This window comes from Sturnira hondurensis, unplaced genomic scaffold (genome assembly GCF_014824575.4).
Source record: "Sturnira hondurensis isolate 20B ecotype Veracruz unplaced genomic scaffold, ASM1482457v3 Scaffold0014384, whole genome shotgun sequence".
Taxonomy (NCBI): Eukaryota; Metazoa; Chordata; class Mammalia; order Chiroptera; family Phyllostomidae; genus Sturnira; species Sturnira hondurensis.
Genome location: NW_028087015.1, coordinates 42,376,409 through 42,398,871, shown reverse-complemented (window position 1 = coordinate 42,398,871; position 22,463 = coordinate 42,376,409). Strand labels below are relative to the sequence as shown.

At 47.5% G+C, this 22,463-nt stretch overlaps 1 protein-coding gene and 1 long non-coding RNA gene across 4 annotated transcripts in view; one reads left to right on the top strand and one right to left on the bottom strand.

The window, feature by feature from the left end:
• The window catches only part of GHR (growth hormone receptor), a 218,056-nt gene that overhangs the window by 43,724 nt on the left and 151,869 nt on the right, over positions 1 to 22,463 (bottom strand). For 2 of the 3 annotated variants that reach the window (XM_037063239.1, XM_037063240.1), the window contains exon 3: positions 11,877 to 11,942. The exons of the other annotated variant lie outside the window; for it this stretch is intronic. In XM_037063239.1, coding sequence (XP_036919134.1) covers positions 11,877 to 11,942 — 66 coding nt within the window. The remainder of the gene's footprint in view (positions 1 to 11,876; positions 11,943 to 22,463) is intronic. 3 annotated transcript variants of the gene reach the window in all.
• On the top strand, positions 16,952 to 22,330 carry LOC118998816 (uncharacterized). The gene is made up of 3 exons (XR_005068954.1): positions 16,952 to 17,861; positions 20,996 to 21,257; positions 22,084 to 22,330. It is a non-coding gene; the product is annotated as an uncharacterized LOC118998816 (long non-coding RNA).

Below are 22,463 nucleotides of genomic sequence, written 5' to 3'. Positions count from 1 at the left end.
CACATCCATGCACATCCACACACACCCTCAAACCCCACGCCCTGCTGACCATGTCCCTCTTCAAACAGCGCGAGAGCCTGGTTCTACATGGTGCTTCTCCGCCAACCTATTTCACTGCTGGGAGCAACCCCCCCAAATCCTCTCCATGGAGAACAGACCCCAGACTTCCTTACGATTCGCAGATTCCTGAAACACTTACAGGATCCGTGCATATCTCCATCACACCTCATCTCTGTGCAGGCGAGATTGAGAGTACAAACACGAATATTTCCACTTTTGGAAAGAACGCAGACTTCAAGGGGCCCATGACTTTACACAGCCGAGCAAGGCCAGCATTCCTGACAATGCTCTTTCTGCGTCTTTACATTTCTTGGTGCTAGAAATCTCTGGTCAATAAATAAAAACATTTTTTTTCAATCGAAATGAATTTTACACACAGTGAAAAGCACAAATTCGACTGGACATTTTATGACACATGCACACAGTGTCATCCAGGCCCCGCTCAAGACAGAGGACACTGTGCTTTTAAATCTATGGCAGCAGAGGGTCTGGGGCCAGTGGGCATGTCTGAAAGAAAGGAAGGAAAGCCATATGCAGGGATACAAAACTCCAGGCACTTGGTAGACCTATGTAAGTTCCTTTTGCCAGGAAGGAAGAGGGGAAAACAAGGTAGAACACTGTTTTTTTTTTCTAAGCTAGCTTCTTGTGATTTTATTCACTTGTCCTTTACGTTGACAAGCTTCTCTGATCTGCATTATGTGTTCATGTAAGTCTCATAGGAACATATGAAAGGCATCAGGATTTCCCTTCATTTTCACTTTGGTCCTGGATTTTATTATACTATTAATACCATACTACAGAGCTGTGGGTTGCAGTTAGCTAATTAGTCTTATTCATATTGAAAGAGGCCCTCAATCCCATTTTAAACTTTGCACAGTACATCTGAGTGTTTTCAACTTCGATGGTTCCCCACCATAATGTTATAATTATACTATCTTCTCATGAGCATCACCCACACACTATAATTACAGTCGAAGCCAAGGCTGTGTTTGTGGTGTACTAAAGAGGATGGAATTGTTTCATTTCAAGTGACTCATTTACCTTCTCTGGTAATAGCAGAAATTCATGGTAATGGAAGAGCCATGGTCTTACTACACTTATCTGAACAAAAATTTCAGATACCAATAAACCGAAGAAGAAAATAAAACCCCCAAATCCCAACATGGGAAAGTATGGGAGGCATAATTCCCAGTCTGCTTCCCATAATGATTTGAAAACCTAGGCCGGGCAAGGTAAAGGAGACTCGCATGCTGACGGCCACTATGGGGTCTCGGCAATGTCCTCACTTGACCTGACATGCCGCGGGGCACCCCCAAGCATCTCAGGTGAGTTTGCAGGACTAATACCATGACCATACTTTCTATGTAGGCTTTGAGCCTACAGGATGATGACTTGTCCGAGCACAGAGAACTTCTGTCCTGCAGGACCCTCCAATCCCTCAAGTCAAAGGTCATTCATACCCACGGTGGGCCACTTCTCAATGCCAACCATGCTGCCAGGGAGCAAGCAGACATCTCTGTTCCCACAGAACTGAACTCTTGGGTAGGTTAGACTTGTGTTTTGCTTATTTACCTCACCCAGTCCGCTGAAGTCTGAAAGCGACTATTTTTCTTCACATATGGGCATGAGCCCAGTCTGGCAACAAGAGGGATGGGGGATGAGTGGAGCCTGCGGGGTCACATGTGCTGGGCTCATCGACAATCAGCTATAAGAAAGCACCTGCCAACTTGCTGACATCAATGGGGTGAACACTTCATTTCCAGCGCGCCTCTTGTTTGCTTGCCCAAAGCCTCTGGCTTGAAATGTTTCACGAAACCCTGGCGTTCTTTGATTTCCCCTGCTCCACGCAGTGTTAGTGGCAGCAGGACCACACCCTTCTGCACAACTCATTCAGGGTCGAGTTAACCAGAACCAGAACGCAGTTTCTGGTTTTCCTACGGCAATTCTCCGACTAACGTGCTCTTCCAAGGGCTTTTCCCACTTTTCAGAGATAGAACTCTGCTCGTTCGTAAGGCTAAACGCGTGGGTTCCGCTGGGAATGTGAACTGTCTTTCCTTGGGGGTAGGGGTGCCCATCTGTTCATGAGGAATTACTCTATGTTTATTCTGGAATTTGCAAGTATACATGAGAACAAAGAGCATGGTTTAATGAACTGCTCCGTGTTCCTCACCCAGCTTCAATAAATACCATCATTTAACCAGTTCTGTGTACCTCCCCTACCTATGGTTTTTACCATCTGCTTTCAATTACAACTACCTACTTATGTGTCTCTAATAAAAGAATACCAACATCACACCTAACAAATTAATAATGATCCCTCAATATTGTCTAATGCCCAGTCTGTGCTCAAATTTCCAAAAAAATCGGAACGATGTCTTTTGACAATATTTTTGTTTTAATCAAAATGGAAATTGCACCCCTATGCCGTCTTTTCAGTCTGCTCCAAGGCAGGGCATCTCCTCTCCTTTTTATTACATCAATTTTTTCTGGTTGAAGATAATTTCCTTTAGCTTATTGCACTCTTAAAAAGTCATTTAAAATGTTCTTCTATCCCTGTTATTCCCTCTAAACTGGCAGTAAGACCTAGAGGCTTAATTTGATTTGGTTCACCTCTCACAGAAAGAGCCCATTATAGGGGTGCCGTGAACTCCCGTGTCAGGGACGTGTAATATCTTGTGATGATAAGATTGGTCTGGTCCAAACTGCTGTCAGCCCAATGCACCCAGAACAGAGTGCGCATAAATATTGTATCATTCACTGATGATCTTGCCTAAATCCACTATGTCATCAGAGGTTCTAAAGTGATGATTTCTCTAATCCTACCGTTTCATCTGCATTTATTAGCTAGATTATGTCTATATAAAGGGGGAAGGGGAAGAAAGCAACTTTCCTTCACCAACTATTCAGTTACCCTGAAATGCAACTCATACAAAAATGCAAGGCAATTGCTTGATTTTATCCTTTACTGTATCCATTTTTAGGATAATGAGTGGATGCCCCAGTAACCCCCAAAGGTGACCATTTTTTAAAAAGTATGATTATGAACTCACTGATGAATCATGTTTTTATAGCCTTTTTAAGGGACTAGAATTACAAGAATAGAAATGGTGAAATCATTTCTACATTTTTCAGTTATTCTGGGCTGTTTTCAAAGAAAAAGCACATTGTGTAATCTTGGCTACCTTTCCCCTCGTGTTCCCCTTTTCTGTCTGCTCTATTAGCCGTCTCCCTCCAGAATGATGGCTGGAGTCAAGACCAGAGACCAGGTGGCATTTCTAAAACTCCGTGTCCTCACACGCCTCCTCGGGAAACCCCTGTGGATATTTAAGGAAGGCTCCACTCAGACTCAGGGGGGGATCGGCAGAAACATCCAACTCTGAATGCGTGAACACTGGGAGCTGCGCATGCCCGCCGCCCTGAGCGCAGTGGCAGCCTCGAAAAGAAGTCCCCTGATGCTCTGTTTTCAGAAGTCCGGCGATTCTTTTTCCTTGGACAGTGCAGTGCATAATGCAGCCCGAACACATTAAAGACTCCAAAACCATGCCTGTCTATACCTATAGAAGAAATTCTACCATTAAAAGACTACATGATCATGCCAAATGACTCAGGCAGCCAGCAAATGTTCTAGAAGTTCACAGAAAAAGGCCTGGCACTGAATTCACTCTGTTCTTTGGAAAAGTAGGAGGAGTTTGTTTCGACACTGCACCTCTCAGCCCCTCTGCATGGCCTCACGTCTTCTATGCCCCGGGGCAGGTTTCTCAGGGGAAGAGGAAGGAAGGGAAGGACTTTTCACTAGGTGCCAAGCACGGTGGTAACGATAAATGTTTTACCTAATGTCGCCCGAAGGCAGCCCCGAGGAAAGGCTGCAAAGCAGTGAAGCTGCCTCCTGGCTGCCCTCCCCCTTACCCACCACCCCTTCTCTCTTGCCTGGTGTCCACGTCTCATCTCAGGCCAGCTGGAGTTGGGCAGGCCCATCAGTCCCTCCCTTCCAGCGCCCCCTGCTCTACCTCTAAAGGGACCACCCAACCTCTGGTCTGCACTGATCTGCTAACAGCAAATCACGGAAGGAGGGTTCTCAGACAAGGGGCTTTTGGGCTATGGCTTAATGTTTGCCCCTTTGAAGAGTTAGGTGACAATGAAATGACACATCCGTCCCATTCAAATTTATTTTTGAAATCAGTTTTTCTCCACCTGGGCTGTGCCGGCATTCTCTGGAGTCTGTGAGAATTTGATTTCCTTTAAAAAACGTATGAAGATCTGCTCTCCTAGATCCAGCATCCTTCCCGTCCTCCCGGAAAATAGAAATAAACTTCAACAGGAGGTAAGCTTTGGCAAGCGGGCTGAGGGGGAGTGTGGACACTTCCAGCGACACAGGCTGCCATCGCTACTCTTTCAGGAGCAAGAGGGACAGAAGTGGCAGCAGCTGACATAATAAAAAACATTTATTCCACTCCTAGCCGTGCCCGGAGTTTTTCTGGGTGCCTGTCTGCTCCGCACAATGCCCCTTTGAGATAGATGCTGAGGTCTCCGTGTACAGATGGAGAGCTCAAAGCTCCTGGCGTGTTGGCGGGATGCTGGGTGCATACATATGACAATCGTGTGTCCAGCCCCCTGACTCCAAAGTCCTCAGCACACAGCGGGTGACTCCGTCTGAAACCAGGGACAGCGTTTGTCATAACCACCCCTGTCGGAAAGGAACAAACACCCCCACGACTTCGGTAGGGCCTCCTGCCCTCTTTTCCCCTCGACTGCTCCCGAGTCGAGGAAACGATCGTTACTCATCTGGGTTGGTCTTAGTGTTGGGGGGATGCCGACCTCACATGCCACAAATCCACACTAATGGCTCCCTCCCCACTTCCCTCTGCTTTGGCCCTCAAGTGACTCAGCACCTCAGTGTGATATTCATCTCACAAATATGAAGCTCTCATTTTGTGTAAGAGCCGCCGAAGTTGTGAGAAAGGGAGCAGAGCATCGAAAGATGAGGGGGACTCAGTTACCGCCTTCAAAAGAGCTTCCAATCTAGAAAGGAAGACACCACGTGTACACAAGCCGTTTGAGTTCAGGGCAGAAGAGGCACAACAGTGTAAAGCGTCCCACCCCAGTGAGGATGCTGTCCAGGTGTTTCCCGTTTCCTGGCAGGCGCTGCATGGTGACAGGTGCACGGAGCCACATGAGCTGACGACGCAAGCACAAGTGGCCTCGCCTGCAAGGATTTGCTTTCACATTGATCCACATTTGGAGAGGCCAAAAAGAATAGTTAAAGGCTGCTTTTCCATGACATGTGAAGCGCCAAAAGATAACCCGTGGCTGTTGAGACAGGAACACTACCTGAGAACACCTCAGGGACTCCGATCATCCGAAACGCAGCATCTATTAGGAGGCTGTGAGGTCTCGAGGTCAGGAGCCTTTGACAGCACACAATTTCCTAACCAGAGGTCTTTATTTGTTGGCATGAACACAGTGTAGGAAAGACCCACAAATCTGCAGAGTTAAGCTTGCCTCATACTGGAGCCGCGTGTTACACTGCCTATAACTCTTCCTGAGATAATGTGAGATAATGATGAAGCATCCCAGGCAGTGCAGCTGCCCAATCCCATTTGTCACCAGGCACCTACGGATGTCCAGCTTTCCTCTGATGGAGTGCCTTTTAATAATAATAACAATAGTAGTAAAATGTACTTGTCCACACCGATCAGAGATACTATCAATCTTCCTTTACAGTGTAGGAGTTGCCTGGGAAGTAAATTTGTAAAGTGAATCCTGCATTCTCGTGAATGGCAGTTACCAAACTGAAGATAATTTCCTACCGGAGACTAAAAGACCATAACCGATACAAACATGATGAGTAGTTCCCTAAACTAGCTTATTACAGGAATAATCTTTTTCCCATTTATAACAGGAGTTTTCTTAAAGGGCCAGAGAGTAAATATTTTAAATTTGCAGAGCTATAGTGCATGTTGCAGCTGCTCAACCCTGCCACGGTAGCCCCTCGTTCAAATAATTGTTGACCTTCCAAAAATTAGCTTATTTTGTATCATCTATTGTGAATTACATGCAAATTAATTTCCTATAAATAATATATTTTACAAAGCCCTTTGGAAGTTGTAGAATCTCTTTTCTGAGTGATAAATTCTTTATTTCATAATTATCATTTCTCAAGTGACTAATTATTTCTTGTTGAAATATATATTATCTCAGATATGTGCCATGCAGCACACTATTACTTGAACTACTATTTCATGGTGTCTATGTTTGATTTCCATAAATCTTTTTAAAAAGATTTTATTTATTTATTTTTAGAGAGAGGAGAAGGGAGGGAGAGAGGGAGAGAAGCATCGATGTGCAAGAGATACATGGATTAGCTGCCTCTCACATGCCCCCAGCTGGGAACCTGGTCCACAACCCAGGCATGTGCCCTGACTAGGGATTGAACCGGCAGCCTTTTGGTTTGCAGGCCAGCACTCCATCCTCTGAGCCACACCAGCCAGGACTGATGTCCATATATCGTGTTATAAGTGTGATGCATAGTCTGCTTTCTTAGGATGCAGATGAATTTGTATTGAATTCGAGGCACACCTGAATTTAAGATGACACGGCACCGGCACACATTATCTGAAGAAGTTGTTCATAGTCACAAGGAGCCAGGGTGGACAAAGACCCTTCTGGAATGACAGATTCGGGGCCTGTCCTTGAGGCTTCTGTGTGTGCAGAAGCCAGAGCTCTCTTGAGGGCAGTGAGTACAGCCTTGGTTTTGAAGCTGTTGAGCTGAGTGACCAGTCAGAAGGCTGTGGGCTACAAGGACTCAAAGGTCACAACCAACTGTGGGAGACTTTGACTTCCAAGAGTCATTTAAACGTGTTCACCACCCACTGGGGTCACCCAGGGTGAAAGAATGTTTGCCTTGGATCTCATCCTTGACAACCGAGTGTCACACTTTGGAAGAGAAACCAAACCAGGAATTGGTAGGCAGAGAACACAAAGTCCCCTGGAATTTTCAGGGAGATGTTTGATCATCCTTCTCAGACTTCAAAAACAATTTAATTACACCTAAAATCAAGGCTTTTAGAGGCCTATGTCCACAGATGTCGAACTATTTTCTCACTGTTCAGGTTCCAGGAGAAAGAGAAGACCTTGACATATGTTTGTAAACAGAAAGGACCTGCAGGTGGTTGAGGTGGCTGACCATGAACTGTTTTTATGCTCACTTCCAGCTTCAGAGGCTTCACTCACCCTGGCCTCAGCCCACCCAGAGAAGATCAGGCCCCTCATCAACAAAGCGGTCAGTATCTACTGACCTGTAACCAGGGATCAGCAAATTTCTGGGAGCTGAAGGAGGAGCTAAGACCTAGTAATTATCTTACAAAGAATCCTTATCTCCCAACCACCACATGGGAAGTTAAGATAACTGAATACTGTCACGTGAAGTATCAATAGTATGCATTGTCTACACTTGACTTTGCAAGCTCTGCACTGATGGGTATCTACTTATTCTCTTCCAGGTCAGCTGAAAGACTCAGGAGAGCTGCTTTCTCTGGACCTCCCCTTCTTCCTGTATAAAGTGCCCAATTCTACCTGCCTGCCTCCTCCTTCAGAGAATCGTGGAAGGCGGGTACATAGGATCTGTAGGATGCTTGGCATTATCTGGAGATGAGCTGTTTGTGAGTCAGAAAGGGTCACCAGCAGTTTGGGTGCTAGAGAGAGCCAACATAAACACTGTTCCCTTAAAAGGGATGCTAATCATCTGTATTTACTTACCGAATCATTGGCTGAATTGTTTATAAACAGTGGACTGTCCAGAATGTAACGTCAGCTTCAGTGTCAGAACTTAAAGTCGGCGTGGCTCTCTGATGCATGTCAAAGCTCAAGTTCTCTGCAACAAATACATGCTGCGCATTCCCTCCATGGTGCCACCCCTGCACACACACACTTCTCTTGTGTTGTGCTTATTTTAGCCGCATGGCCTGCTAATGGAATCCTCAGGGTTGAAAATGTCTGATGAAAAAGAATGCTTACAGCTGAGTGGGTCCTTTGGCTCCTGTGGAGGCAGTGATGGGCCCCAGGCAGGAGTCAGCTGAAGCACCAAGTGGATACTGCCGTGATGACACACAGATGTCCTGTGACAGGTCCCAAGACTAGACCATGATGCCAGAGCCATGACCTGAAGTGAAGGTTCTGTGGACTGCCTTTGGGAAAGACTGTATTTATAGTAACAGACAAGAGAAGTTTCTCCTCTTGTTTATCTTTATCTCTCTTTTGTACAAGATGGCTGGAGGGCACAGAGGTGCTCGGTGGCAGCCAAAGAGTGGGTAAGACAGTAGGGAAAACCAGGCTTCTAATTTTTTTTTTGCATTTGTTCAGTATGTGTGCAAAATCCAATGACTATTCACTAAGCGCGTGGCATGGACCAGGTACTGTGGGCTACAAGGATGTGTAAGGTACAGCCCCTACCCTTATCCTTAGAGAGAGCCCAGTCTATTAATAAAAAAGGAATAGAAAGCAAACTAAAGTCTCCATTAGGTTGAAACAAATGACACACAATATTAAGATCTAAAACTGAGCCAAGGATGGGAAACTTCCCATTCATTTCTCATACTTGTTGAACTAAAATAAGAGCCATAAGAGAAGACAATAAATAACACAGGACCGGACACTACTCTCATTACTTCAAATATATCACACTTGTGAGTCTCACCATAACTCTGTGAGTTAGACACTATTAGCATCTATATTTTAGAAATAAGGAAGCAAAATGGAGCAGAACCAAGGCACAGAGAGGTTACAAAACTCAGAGAAGCTCACGCAGGAGCACGCGATAGGTCTGGGACGGGAACCCAGCTGTTCTGTTCCAGAACACGCGTTCTTCCAGAGTTGTGTTCGTACTCTCTCTCCTTGGGAAGGAGAGAGAGCAGGTCACAGAGATTCTGGGATGAAAGTATGCATTTTTGGAGAGACCTGGAAAAAGCTTTATGGATAAAGTGATATTTGAAAATGCCTCGAAGACAGAATCCGAGAAGAATTTTTCCTGACTGGGAGGCAAAGAAGAGGAAATTTCTGGCAAAGGAGCAGTTATGAATGGCTATAATGAAGCAGGAAGGCAGGGGCACAGACATGGGGATGCAGGGAATACAGGCGAAATAAGGCCAGACAAGCACCTGGGGCCCATGTGGTAGGCTTCCCTGAAAGCCAGCAAGGGGAGTTTCTTCATCTAGAAAACGCAGGCGAGCTACAGAAGATGATTGCGCAGGAGTATCGCGCATCAGAGGAAGAATGAATGAGAAGTGGAGAGCAGAACAGCTTGGAACGCGCAAAATGGGCGGTAGGGAAGAAAAACTAGGACAAGAGTCCAGGTAAGAAAGTATAGTGAGGACCCAACAAGCCCAAGGACGGTTACTGTAATAAACGTTCGTTCCAGAGCAGTGTCTTCTATTGAAAAGTAACTCATGATTGTGAACCAAGTTGTTTGCGCCCTTGTACAAATTGGCTGGGCCTATCTAACGTGGTATCTTTGGGAATCCTTTCCAAACCTAACTCTGACCTCAGCCATTGACATTTATGTTCACAATGCCTGTTTCCATAAAATCTTGGGCTAGTTTGTGCTCCGAATGTAAGTCAATGAAACTTCCATTTTTCTCCAGTGGAGGTGAAAATGCCACTAATAACAAAACTCACACTTTCTTAGTGATGTGCGACAAATTCCATGAAAAGGAATGACTTGACATAATGAGAAATAAAATTATTGGAAAACACAAGGAACACGGAACCTGAGGTGTTTGCCTTCTTCAGAAATACTAAACATGTTTTGCTTTTCTCTAGAAGATTCTACCCACCCTCATCACTCTTCCCAGCAGCAAGGAAGCACCTTCTTCATGGTAAGTTTGGGCCATTACTTTTTAAAACATGACCAATATGCTTATATGTCTCTTTCAACTGAAACTCCCTCAAGCCCCTTCTTATCCTGACTGTGTTTTTGCCCATTTCCATGCCTTTACATAGGTAAATATATAGCTACCCACGTGTGTGGGCTGAAAAATCCTCATGGGACATTTAAAAATAGCATTCTTTCCAGAAAATATTTCTGAAGAATTGACTCTGTGACACAGTGGCAGTGTACACAGCCACACAGTGAGGTACTGGGAGCCGGGCGTCTGTCGCCTCTCAGTGAGGTGCTCAGATGGGCGAGGCGGCCGCGTGCCACGCATGGGCCCTGGAAAAGGTGCTCACAGGTGCGGACACATCTGCGGATGCGTTCCTTTGCCCACTCAGTCCTGGGACAGAGCGCAGGGGACTATAGATAAGAAGGATGCAATTCTTCCTTGGGTAGGGAGGTCAGGGTCTGTGAGATACACCACACATGAATAATCATTGGCGAGTTTGGTTTTGCTTGTCCCAAACATAGAAAATCAACACCTGCTGAATGGCGCGTGGGAATTTCTTTACCATGTCCACCACACCCACAGGTTGTAGTCTGGCAAAGCTCAGCGCTGGAGCTCCTTAGAGCCCCAATTTGACAAAGAGGATGGCTTGGGGAGGTCCCACTGCCGCTTTGGAGGAACTGAAGGGCCGGGTATTTGCCTATGTGTGGACAGGACTCCAGTGTGGGCTGAAGCACGCACCACCAGGAAAAAGTTCTCCGTGGGTTCCTTCTCATTTTCCTACAGAAAGTAGCGGTAAGGCACACTGTCTGCTGAGTGAAGAATGTGAACTGCACCCCGGGGCAACCCAAACATGACCAAATAGTCCCTCTTCCCAACCCCTCACGTCGATTAGGAGCAGATTCACTGCTCTAAGACGGGAGGGCCACAGAGTCTGTGGTCTGGCACAGCTGGCAAGTGGATGCCACTTGTGACAAACAGGTCCCACCACCCCTTGGGGCCACATCCAAGGAAATGGCTTACATTTCCTATTAGAGACTTACTCTACAATTTCATCATAAAAACCCAATTATAGTTTCCCAAGACTAGAATTACCAACAAAACAGCAATGGATTAAACTTCATCAGGTATACTGTCTTCCCTTCCTTTATCATGAAAGGTGGCCGCCAGTGTGTACTTCAACTGCTGAAAAAGCCCATCCCTGGAGCTTAATTAAAGGGACCAATTGTGTGATTGGGATGTTTTTAAGTTTATGTGAGGGATTTAGAAGGAGCATAAAACATGGGCTTTGCCTTAAAGCCCAACACAATGAATTAGTTCACACAATCGCACACAACACATTGAGTTCTGTGCCTGGTAGTAACACACACAGTAAAACGTCACAAGGTAAATGCTGTCATGAAAAATGGAGAGAGGTCCGTGGAAGCTGCCCCACAGAGCTGATGTTCGAGTTCAGTCTTGGGGAGGGGAGGAGGGGCTCGTCGGAGGCAGGAAAGGGATGAGCAAAGGCATTTTAAGGAAAAGAGGCAGCTCGCACGAAGGCAGAATTCTGGAGTATAAGGTGTAACTGTCGATGTGATGGCCAGGGAAAGAAATAATGCAAAATAACAACGACAATACAACACAGGATTTGTTAAAAAAAAGGCAGGTTCCTAAATTTAATAAACTAACTGTTGGTGCACAATAAATTTTTGCATCTTTTTCCCCCTTCTTATTAATTTGGCTTTATTTAACCTCTATGGATAAGCCAATAGGAGAAATAAAGAAGCAGCCTCGCAGAGAACCTGAAAAAGAATCTTTCATTTTGCCTGTGTGGTTCCAACCTGTCGTTCATCCATCCAGTTACTTTATCACAAATACCACAACAGAGAAATGACAGTAGCTTAAAATATAGTAAAGCACAGACAGCATTGCAGAAGGCGGGGAAAGGACAGAAATTCTTACTTGTCCCCAGGCCTGGATGAACTCTTTGCAGACTCTGGGACGCTCTGTCAAGGAGAGCAGGTATGGCTGGAAGAGAAAGAAGAAAACCATTAGTCATCCCTGTAAACCTGGTCTGCTGTGGTCTCCCCTTTGAATGGCATCTCATCCTCGAATGACGAAAGGTGGCTTCGGCCAAGCTCACAATAGCTGCCCACCTCTAAAAACAACCCCTCATGGATGTCAGAGCAAATGGGACCATTCTGATCTTAGTCACCTCCCCTGTCATCCTAGACGCAGGCGGGACAATGAAAACAATGTCTCCCTATGTCACCTGAGTCCCGAGTCTTGCTTATGAAAAAGAAGAATATCAATTCTTATTTTTTAAAAGAGTTCCTTTAAACAAATTTTTTTAGCAATAACCATGTGAGCAGTCATGGGGGTGGGGAAGGGATGGGGGGGCAGTGAAATGCTAGACAAGAGAGATGTTGAACGTTATGATGTGGGAGGGGCAATGAGTCATCTGTTATATAAGCAGCTGTGATTTTACTGATACCAGGATTAGGCTGCACCAAAAACAGGAAGAACAGAAAATGAGCAGGGTAGTTGTCACTGAGCTGCTGAACTGGGTTGCTTTGCAGGTGCCCCAGCTACAAAAGTTTGCAGCTTATCTGGGGAAGAAGGGGGCTTCTCTGGGATTCCCCACCTCAGCTCATGTCATCTATGGGTTATGCTTAGAGAGCAGCGTGGTCCAGGCCCACCGCAAACACGGAGCGTGCCCTGACAGCAGCGAAAAAAAAAACCCACGCTTTTTGTCCTCAGTAGAAACCAGTAGTAACAATGCTAAGAAATTCTAATATGGAAAAAGGAAGAAGAAAAGGAAGATGTGTGGGCACTGAGCAAACCTGCTCCCATCTCCCTGAATTTCTGAGCTGGGAGACACCTGCCCAGGTGTTCTGATACACGTTTCCATGTGCTTGTCCATGCCTCCCCTCTGCCTGGCTAACAGGCCTGGAATCCACAATACAGAACCTTAGACACTACAGAATTCTAACCCTTGTAAGTTTTTTTCAGGCTTGGCACATCAGTGAGAGTTTGTTTCCAAGTAAAGTTAAGCTTTGTGGGCTTGGTGAATTAATATTTTAAATTCTATATGACTCTTAGTTCTGAAAATGTTTCTTTTTTATTCTCCCTTGAAATTTCACCATGAGCTTCATTTGTAGAAGCTCATTTACTCCCAAATGCAATAATGAGTCATGACACAAAGATAATAAACTATGCCTTGATTTGAACGTGACCAGAAAGGAAAACTGCCTTTTAGGACAATCCCTCCAGCCCACTCACTGCCTGGATACCCTGTCTTTAGCATTGCCACTATGGGGAACCCGTCTGCCACCCCCGGCTTCTTGCTAAACTCAGAGCATGCTGTTTTATTACTGCATCCCTTAAGTTGGACCCTAAAACATAAAATATTTTTTGCTGAGGTTTGGCAACTGTATAGAACTTCCAACCGTGAATGACCTGAATCACTGACATCTGTGTGAGAGAGAGAGTTTCGAAAGCCCAAAGGGAGAGGACGGTCAAGTCTGTCATGGCGTGGCACACAATCCTACGTGTCATCTGGGTCAAAATTAGCCAGCAAGTTTGTCTCAATTTGCAGCTTGAAGTCGAGCAGACGGACAGGCCCCGGTTGCCTGGCTCGGTGCGGCAGCCCAGCTGCCACGCTTCTCCGGGAGAGCGACTGAGGGGAACGCGGGGGTCACTTAGGAGGCCCCGGGGGAGCGTGCAGAGCCAGGCCTGAGGCCTGGGAAAGCTTGGGGAGCGCTGGCCACTCGGCTCCTCCCAAACCGGGAGTTTGCTTTGCTTGCAGACAGACATCTGGTGCTTTCCCCTTCCTGGTGTCAGTGTTTGGTAACATTTTCACGAAGCAAAACTTCTCACTCAGCCAACACCCTCCACAGTATGTGGTGAATCAAGACAGGAAAGGACCGGCTGACTTCCTGGGGGGACCGCAGACTCGGGCCGGAGCCGAGAGGGCGCTGGTTACCAAAGCGGAGCCCAATAAACAAAATTGTGCCATCTTTGCCGTGGAGGTGTCATGCTCAGCTGTCGGTTCTAATTAGTGTCAAAGCTGTCCTCGATGTCTACAAATGCTGAGCAGTGACAGTGAGGGGGAAACAAATCATGGTGACAACAAGCAGGGAACCACAACTCCCAGAGGTTCGTAGAGGAGTTTTTTTAAAGCATGTTTTATTGATTATGTTATTACAGTCTTCCCAATTTTCTCCCCTCTATCCCCTCTCCACCCTGCAGCCCCCAGCCCTCCACGACCCCCATCCCTGACTTAGTTCAGGTCCATGGGTCATATAAGTTCTTTGGCTTCTCTGTTTCCCATACTATTCTTAACCTCTTCCTGTTTATTTTATACCTACCAATTATGCTTATTCCCTGTACCTTTTCCGCTCCCCCTTCCCACTGAAAAACCTCCATGTCATCCCCATTTCTCTGATTTCTCGAGAGAAACCTTATAGGCAAAACGGGGCTGGAAAGAAGTATTTGAAGTCATGAAAGGCAAGGACCTACATCCAAGATGACTCTATGCAGCAAAGCCTTAATTTAGAATGGAAGGGCAGATAAAGTGCTTCCCAGTTAAAGGAGTCCATCACTCACCAAGCCCTTGTTATATGAAATGTTAAAGGGACTTATCTAAGAAATAGAAGATCAAAAACTATAAATAGTAGAATGACAAGAAACTCACAATCATCAACAACTGAACCGAAAAAACAAAAACAAAAACTAAGCAAACATGTAGAGGGGTTTTTCAATGCCCATGTTATAAAACGAGGAGGCCACAGTCTCTGGCCTCAGTGAGCCCAATTTCTGTACAGGGATCGTTAGGTCAGCCACGCAGGAGTACCGTGCTCTGGGGTGTGCAGATGGGGAGAAGTCAGGGGCACACTGGGGACAGCCTTTTCACCCTGCAAACAGGAGAACAGCTGCTTTGCATGTCCTGAGCCGAGCGCCTCAGGTTGGACCTGCCCAAGAACAGGGATCCGAGAGTGGAATTCATTGCAACCTAACCTTTCTTGTGTATGTCCAACCTTGTACTCAGCTTCCCGACTATAGCATGCATCTGGACCTTGGTTTGGGGACAGCAACAGTATCTACATGTAAGGTTTAAACCAGGTAGTACATGCAGGATACTCAATACACAAAGCAGCAAGTCCTTAGTAAGTGTTGGAGAGTCTTATCATTGTTGTTATTAGTGTTCTGACGTTATGGTAGCCACTCCCCTGATATGGTGTTGAATTTGGCACCTCTTTTCCCACGGAGCACTTGACAGTGCTCTCACACTGGACTTTGTGCACTTAGGACTTTGCACAGATGAGGACGGGATGCTGTCCCAAGCCCAGCATGACCCCCACTACCCGTGCAGGCCATGCGCGGGCAGCGGGACTCTGGGGAAGTGGCATAGGTGGGGCAGGGGTGCAGATCTGCCTGTCAGCCTGGGGCTCAGTCAGCTGCAGTTCCTGGGAGTTGGGGAATTCTCCGCTGCATCAGTGAGGAGTCAGAGTGGGGAACCTGCCTTCTGGCCAGCATCGTGCCTGGCCGCCTGCGCAGCAAGGCCATTCAGAACCCCCGAGAACAGGGTGCGAGGCCAAGGCAGTGTGCAAGGCACTGAATAGGGCAACTCTTTAACACGACAATGGGAGGTAGGCCAACGGCCTCACAGGACCTCTGCCCCCAGGTAAGCACTGGTCACGGTCTGCTGTTGTTAGCACTGTTAGCTTAGGCTCATGAGGACGATGTGTCAGCTGGCAAGAAATCTCTCTTGGAAGACATCCTCTGACTGTGGCAATCATTTTGCAATGTGTACATACTGCAATGTACATTGTACACAGACTGTTTTATGTCAGTTTTATGTCAGTAAAGCTGGGGGGCGGGATTTCCCCTGGAAGGTTTCCTTTCTCCTCAGGCAGGGCTGCTGTCCTCCACCAGCAGCCCTGGGACTGCTCTGCTGCCTGGTTTATTTGCCCGGGTCGGGGACGCACAGCAGGTTCCCCGAGGACGCCCAGTGGGTTGCCTGGATCCCGGCATGCACTGTGGGTTCCCTGGGTCCCAGGCATGGCTACTTTACTCTCTAGAACACCCCTTAGGAGCATAGGACATGGGACCTAGTAAAATAATAAAGGTTTTAACTGAGGCAGATGAAGACGAACTGAACATGTTTAAACATTGCCTCTGGGTCCTGGCCAGGGAGCTCAGTTGGTTGGAGCACCATCCCAAGGTTGCAGGTTCCGTCTCCAGCACGTACACACACAAGAATCAACCAGTGAGTGCTTCAGTGAGTGGAACCGCAAAGCGACGTTTCTCTCTCTCCGCCCCTTCCTCTCTCTCTAAAATCAATTAAAAAAATTTAAAAACATACTGGTTTGGGGGCTAAAAGGTAATCAAATAAAAGTTTCTTCTCAGCAAATTGTGTCTCTCCTCAGATATCACAGTTTTGCTTGACTACTTTTCCTGTCTTTTTGAAGTTTGTTTATCCTTGACCACATTCCAGAAATTTCTCCTGCTTGGATTTCAACCTCTAAACCTCTTTCCAGGCCCACCTTTGCCTTTCCGTCCTTCCTCTCTGCTAGGCTCTGGCCACCATCACCAGAGTTTTCAGTTTAAAGTACTTACCTATTTGCCTCTAGCCTGACCCTGAAAAAAGGGTCCAGTTCAAGCTCCCGTCTGGTCACTGTAATGCCATGTCCCAGACCATCCTGCTGCCTCAGAAGGGGCTGGCTGATGGCAAAGGCAGAAAATGTGTGTGTGACGTGATAATGCCTCACATTTACTGTGCACTTACAATGCCCCCAGGCACTGTACTGAGCACACTCTTCTGGGCTTTCCCATTTCATCCTCCCAGAAACAGTCCCAAGTGGGTATTACTGTTAGCTCCACTTTAGGGTGGCGGGACCTGAGGCTCAGACCAGTTAACCGACTTTCCAAGACGACCCAGTAACTACCAGGTAGAGGCCACATTTGAACTGGAGTCGGATTCTGACTCCACCCCGCCCTCCCGTTCCCCGCACTTGCCTGACAGGCAGACCTATTGCAGCGTCTGTCCCACAAACAGATTCCAGGCCCTCTCCCAGGTCCACAGACCCGGAATCCCCATGGCCTTGGCCGATCTGTATGTGGGACCCTCCCCCAGCCACGTGAGCTTCACCACACGACACGGCTGGGAAATGCTTCACTACCTTCTACTTTCTTGCTCAGCTCTGGGTCACGGTGTGACTTTAGGGTCCGCTTCTCCAGCTGCCCTACTCTGTGCTCGCAGCTGGCCCTCGGCACAGCTGGGCACTGGCTGATTTACTTGAGTGCCACGGACCTTCTGGGAGGTCATACTGACAGTGCCGGGTTGCTGAGGCTTGGGGCAGAGATCCCCTTCGGGGGCTCATCATGAGGAACCAGGTAAGACTCGTGACACCTGGCAGCCAGGCCACTTCCTTGGCTCTGTCTCCGAGTAATTTCGTACAGCAGTCATCTTCTTGGTCACAGCCACTTTGGTACACCCAGCCCTGGACCCAAGGGCAGGGGTGATTCTAAGCCAGAATTTCCTTTTTCCGTGGCTCACTGCATTACATTCCCAACCACGGTTTCTCCCGAAAGAAGGGTATCACTGTGTACGTGCTATGACTCTTGGCAGCTCTGGAGAAGCCCGGGCAACCTGAACAGAAAACCTTCGGGCGTCTCAGACAGACAGCATCCCCTCCGCAGGGCACCGCGAAGGAGCCTGTTCTTCCTGCACTTGAACAGCCAGTCTGAGAGCCAGTGCCATGAGGTAATTCAAACAGACGACAGCGGAACATGAAATGAGACTGGTGCTTCCAGACGCCTTTGGTGGCTAAAAGAAGCTGCTTTACAAACAATATACAGAACGTTTGGAAGAGAAACCAGCATCACAGAAACGAGAGAAGGAAAAGGACGCGTCGAAACAAACTCGTAGCAGCCGTGTTCATTGTGAGTTCATTCTGGGAGCCGTGGGGCTCCGGGTGGCGAGAATCAATGTGGAATGAGAAAGCCCCCTCTTTTCTCATGGGGCCACCTCTGGCTTAGTGGGATGAAGGTGGAAATTTCCTAATAACTGGAGGTTTCACACATTCCCTTCTTGTCTGGCAGTGCTCTTGTTGGGGAGTTTTTTTTAGAAAAAAGGCACGAGTTTATTACACACATACTGCAGACATCTGCTTGCAGTTAAAGGCTGATCCTGGGACTGGGCTTTGCATACGTAGCCCTTCGATGGGGCTGGTCAAAGGTGCAGTGACCTAAGGAGAACACATTGGTGGTGGGTTTCATAGGGTGTTTTTGAGTACTAAAAAGAGCAGTTAATAATGAATGCTGGGTCTCCGCTGGCCTGCGTCTTCCTTCCACAGAGCTTCCCAGCAACTCCTCCAGCTTCCCCTTCCAATCACCACCAAAACAGTGGAAACACTGCCTAGTGAGCATACCTGAAACTGCTCTTCATCACAGAGAAGAGCAAAGGTGTTGACGCTGGGCAAGGGGCAGTGAGCCAGCGCTCTGTGCCATGTGCTAGTGGGCGCCCAAAAGAACTACAGCCATGCTAAGAGCCACAACCAGAATCACAGGGCAGCTGAGCTGACATGGGTACTAGGTACACCAGCCAGGAGCACGGGGCCGAGACCGGAAAAACAGAGTAGTGGAAGGTCAGGCTGACATGTGGGGAGGACAGAAAGGTCTCTCCCATTACAGTGCTGTCTTAGGTGTTTTTAATATCTGTGAACTCATTCATTAAAGCAATAGAGTCAGACGGATTTAACAGTCCAGCGCTCAGAGGGTGACTCACAGACAGAATGCTGGGAGCTGGCATCTTTTTCCAACTCTGTGTTCAGTGGCCTGGTGCCATTAACTTGAAAGCAGCCATGGTGGGAATATTTATACCATTGCAATCGGCCAATGCTACACATTGAGGCCCTCCAACATGGGAGCCTGTGTGAACCCCACGCCGCCCCCCGCCCTCGAGATCAGTTGCAGTGTCTTCTCCATGAAGAAATCCCTTTCTCTAGCCTTTGTGCTTTCATGACCCCTTGTTCTTAATACTTGGCCCACGGCACAAGCGACTCCTTGCCTAGTGCCTGAGCTACCTGATTTACCAATGAAGATAAACTTGAAGTTTGAAGACAAGAACCATGTTTCCTTCTCCTCTGGATCCACCAAGTGTCAGCCCAGTCTCCTAGATACAGTGACTGCTAAATGCCTAGTCATACAATGGCTGACCGCCTCACTCAGTCTTGCAAGAAGAGTTATGGGCATCATGTTTTTATTTAGTATTTTGAATGTATCACTTTGTGGCCTTTTGACTCCCCACTTACACAGAAGAACATTCTACATACGGCGCATCATTAGACCCGAGGACAAGCATTCTCCTGGGACCACAGAGGCTCAAATGTGAGGCAAAGTCAGCACATTTCAATGCATTTTCACGTCAGTTGAAATGTGTTTGGTGAAGGAAAGAAATGAACATAAGATGAACATAAGATGGTTTCATTTCCTCACCTCCCTTCCTACCACCTGGGTGGATGCCCTTACCTGGCTCTGGCCACAGCAGAGAGCCATCCCGGCGAGGTCAAGGTGCACAGCGCCTGCTGCCTGTTTACTCGGCTGTGGCTGGTAGTGGACTTGCAAGTCGCGTGAATCGGCTGTTTTGGCAAATTCACGGATGCTCTTGCAGAGCCCAGGCAGTATTTCAGAAGCGGCGCACGTAAAAAGTGCCCTAAGAAAGCACGTACTTTGCCAGAGGTTTTAAGGTGTGCTCTTCCTGCTCTGAGCAAAGGCATCTTTTATAAACGGGTTGGCCTGGGCTCCCGCCACTCTACCTCGTTTCCAAGCTCCACTCACCCATTTCCATGCAACATCTCCAATGAAATCCTGTTCTCTCGGTAAGTCAGCATTTGAGAGCTAGAGAAAGGGGTTGTCAGTCAGAGCTGCAGTGGGAGGGCAGTTCCCAGGTGCCAGATGCTGTCCTAGATGCTGGGGACACGGTGGTGAGGACAGCGGGTGGAAGCCTGCCCTCCTGGGCCTGCATCCCAGTGTGTGTGGGTATGGAAAAGAGATAAGCAAAGAGGGGCCGCCAGGGAGCAGAGCGGCGTAGTGAGATGTGGGGGAGTGGCTAGTATAGACCTGAGAGCAGCGTGGAAAACACAGCCTCGGAGACGGGTCTGGGGAATGAGGAGGAGGCCGGTGTGGCCCCAGCAGAGGGAGGGAGAGGGCAGAGGAAGGATCTGAGGTGGCAGAGGTGCCAGGGTCAGATCTGCCACTGTCCTACAGGCTTGGGAAAGGACCTGGGAAGTGTTCATCATGTCAGGTTCCATGAGAGGGACCTCAAGGAGTCTCGGCCGCTATTGCTGGCAGACCTGTCCTGTTGGGGTGTGTCCTTCCCACCTGAATCCTGGATTGCAACACATGGTTGGGAATTGGGAGATGTTGGCATCGGGTCCTGAGGCTGTCTGGTGCATGGTTCTAACTCCCAGCTACCGTTATTCCGCTGTACTTGGTCTAGATCATAGAAACAGACCAGAGGGCCGTGCTTGTTAAAGGCATATTTGTTGAGCACTCTTTTTGTGCCAGGCCCCAGGCAAGAGAGTGGGGTCTGACGGCGAAGGGACTAACACAGACCCCAAAATCCACTGCTCCTGATTCCCCTAAATGGACCCTTCACCCCAGACCAATGCATCGGCCAGCCATCCAGCACATTTCTGAGTCTAGGCCCCTGCTCACTCACTGCATCCTTTCTGCTTTGTCCAGATGGGGAGATCAGACATTAATTCCCACCTACGGAGTAGGGATGACAGTTCAGAAAGTAACATAACGTACATGAAGTGCTCAACAGAATGTTTGACAATGTTTATGATTGCAATTGCTTCTCAATTAGTGGCACTTATTATACATGCCACTCAGCTGATAGTTACAAACACCCTGTGCTGTATTTTGCATTATTTTGTGTTTATAGTGTCGCCCCCACAATTAGAAGTGTCTTGAAAGCAGGAACCATATCTGATCCTTCCCAGCCCCAGTGACTGTTGGTGGTATGATGGCTTGTCTGGCCTGTGGGACTAACGGCCTCTTCTTTTGCTCAGGTTGCCAGACGACGGGTTTGTTAGTTAACGGAGTCTCTGGGGAAGGCCGTGTGCATTTCACAGATAATACCTGCCATATCTGTATACAGTAAAAAGAAACAAGACTTTGACACAGCTTCTCTCAGACGCCTGACTCGAAATTTTTCAATTCGTTTTCTGAAGTCCAGTTTTGGAAAGGAATTGTTGAAACTCTGCTTTGTGGCTTACACGGCACCAGCTCCAAAAACTGTTTTGCAGTGGAAAATGGCAGCTCTACCCAACGGTGCGTGGAGATGGATAAGGTGACAAGCCACCATGGGCACGTCCCTTGGCAGCAAGGGACCTGATGCTTATTTTTTTAAACTCTGTCCTTTTCGTGTGCCCTCTGTAGTTGTTGGCTCCAGCGAGAAGCAACCTTGATGGGTGCTGACTCTTAACTCTAAATCTATCGTTAGAGTTTCCAAGATGGACAATGAAAGTTACAGTCAAAACAGTCAATCCAATCACACGGCATCCATTTAAAGTAGAAAATTATACCAGGTGTGGGAAAAAAAAGTATGACATTTCTCTGGAAGGAGTATGTTTAAGTTGAAAAGGAGCTATATTTCTCTGTAGCCCTAGGGCAGGCAAAGTCTTACAGCGTAGAATGTAAGTTCTGTTTCCTGGCTTGAATTACATTTACCATGATGATGATACGGCATAAAGAAAAAGAGTCAAAAGCCTTATTGATAATCCATATGTGGCCAGTACCCTGGCCACAGATGCCTGGGACAGTATGTCCTTGTGTCAGTCTGAAAGGAACCCTGCCCACGGGCTTTCTGGCAGGACAGGGACACTGTATGGCTTTAAGTGTTCCCTGATCGAATGTGGGAAAAGCAGCAGCCAGCCAAGTTCTGCACAGAGTTTTTATTGTGCTGGGGCCAGGAGGTGAGGGGGAGGGAAAGGGGCGGGACTCCCACACCACTCCTGCCCTGCTCTGCTTTCTGGCAGATGTGTGCTTAAGAGGCTGAGAAGGGCACCTTTGGGTAGACGGGGCAAAGGAAGATGAGAGCCTTCATAGAGGTCAAGTTGAGGATTTGCAGTAAACGCAATATATGTATTTTTCCTAGCATCGGCGGAGAGCAACTGAAGAGCAACCAAAAGACTTTGTGTGAACATTTCGATTCCCAGTGGAGCCTTGCCGGCTGTGAGCCCCTGCCCTGAACTGGAAACTCTGAGTTGTCTAGTTTCTTTCTAACGGAGGAGCATGGAGAGGCGAGGGATCTAGAGAAGCCAGAAATTGTTGGGCCACCAACGTCATTTCAGATGAAAACCACAATAGGTTCTGGTTAATTGGACATTTCTCTTTCTCAAGAATAACATTAAAAAAAGCAATTAAGAAACTCATCTGGAAAGTATGGTCTATTTTTGGTTTCTTAGGCATTATGCTCCCAGAATCTTCTCTGCTGTTCCTGGATCCTTGAAACCCCTCCTGCGTGCTGACTCCGCT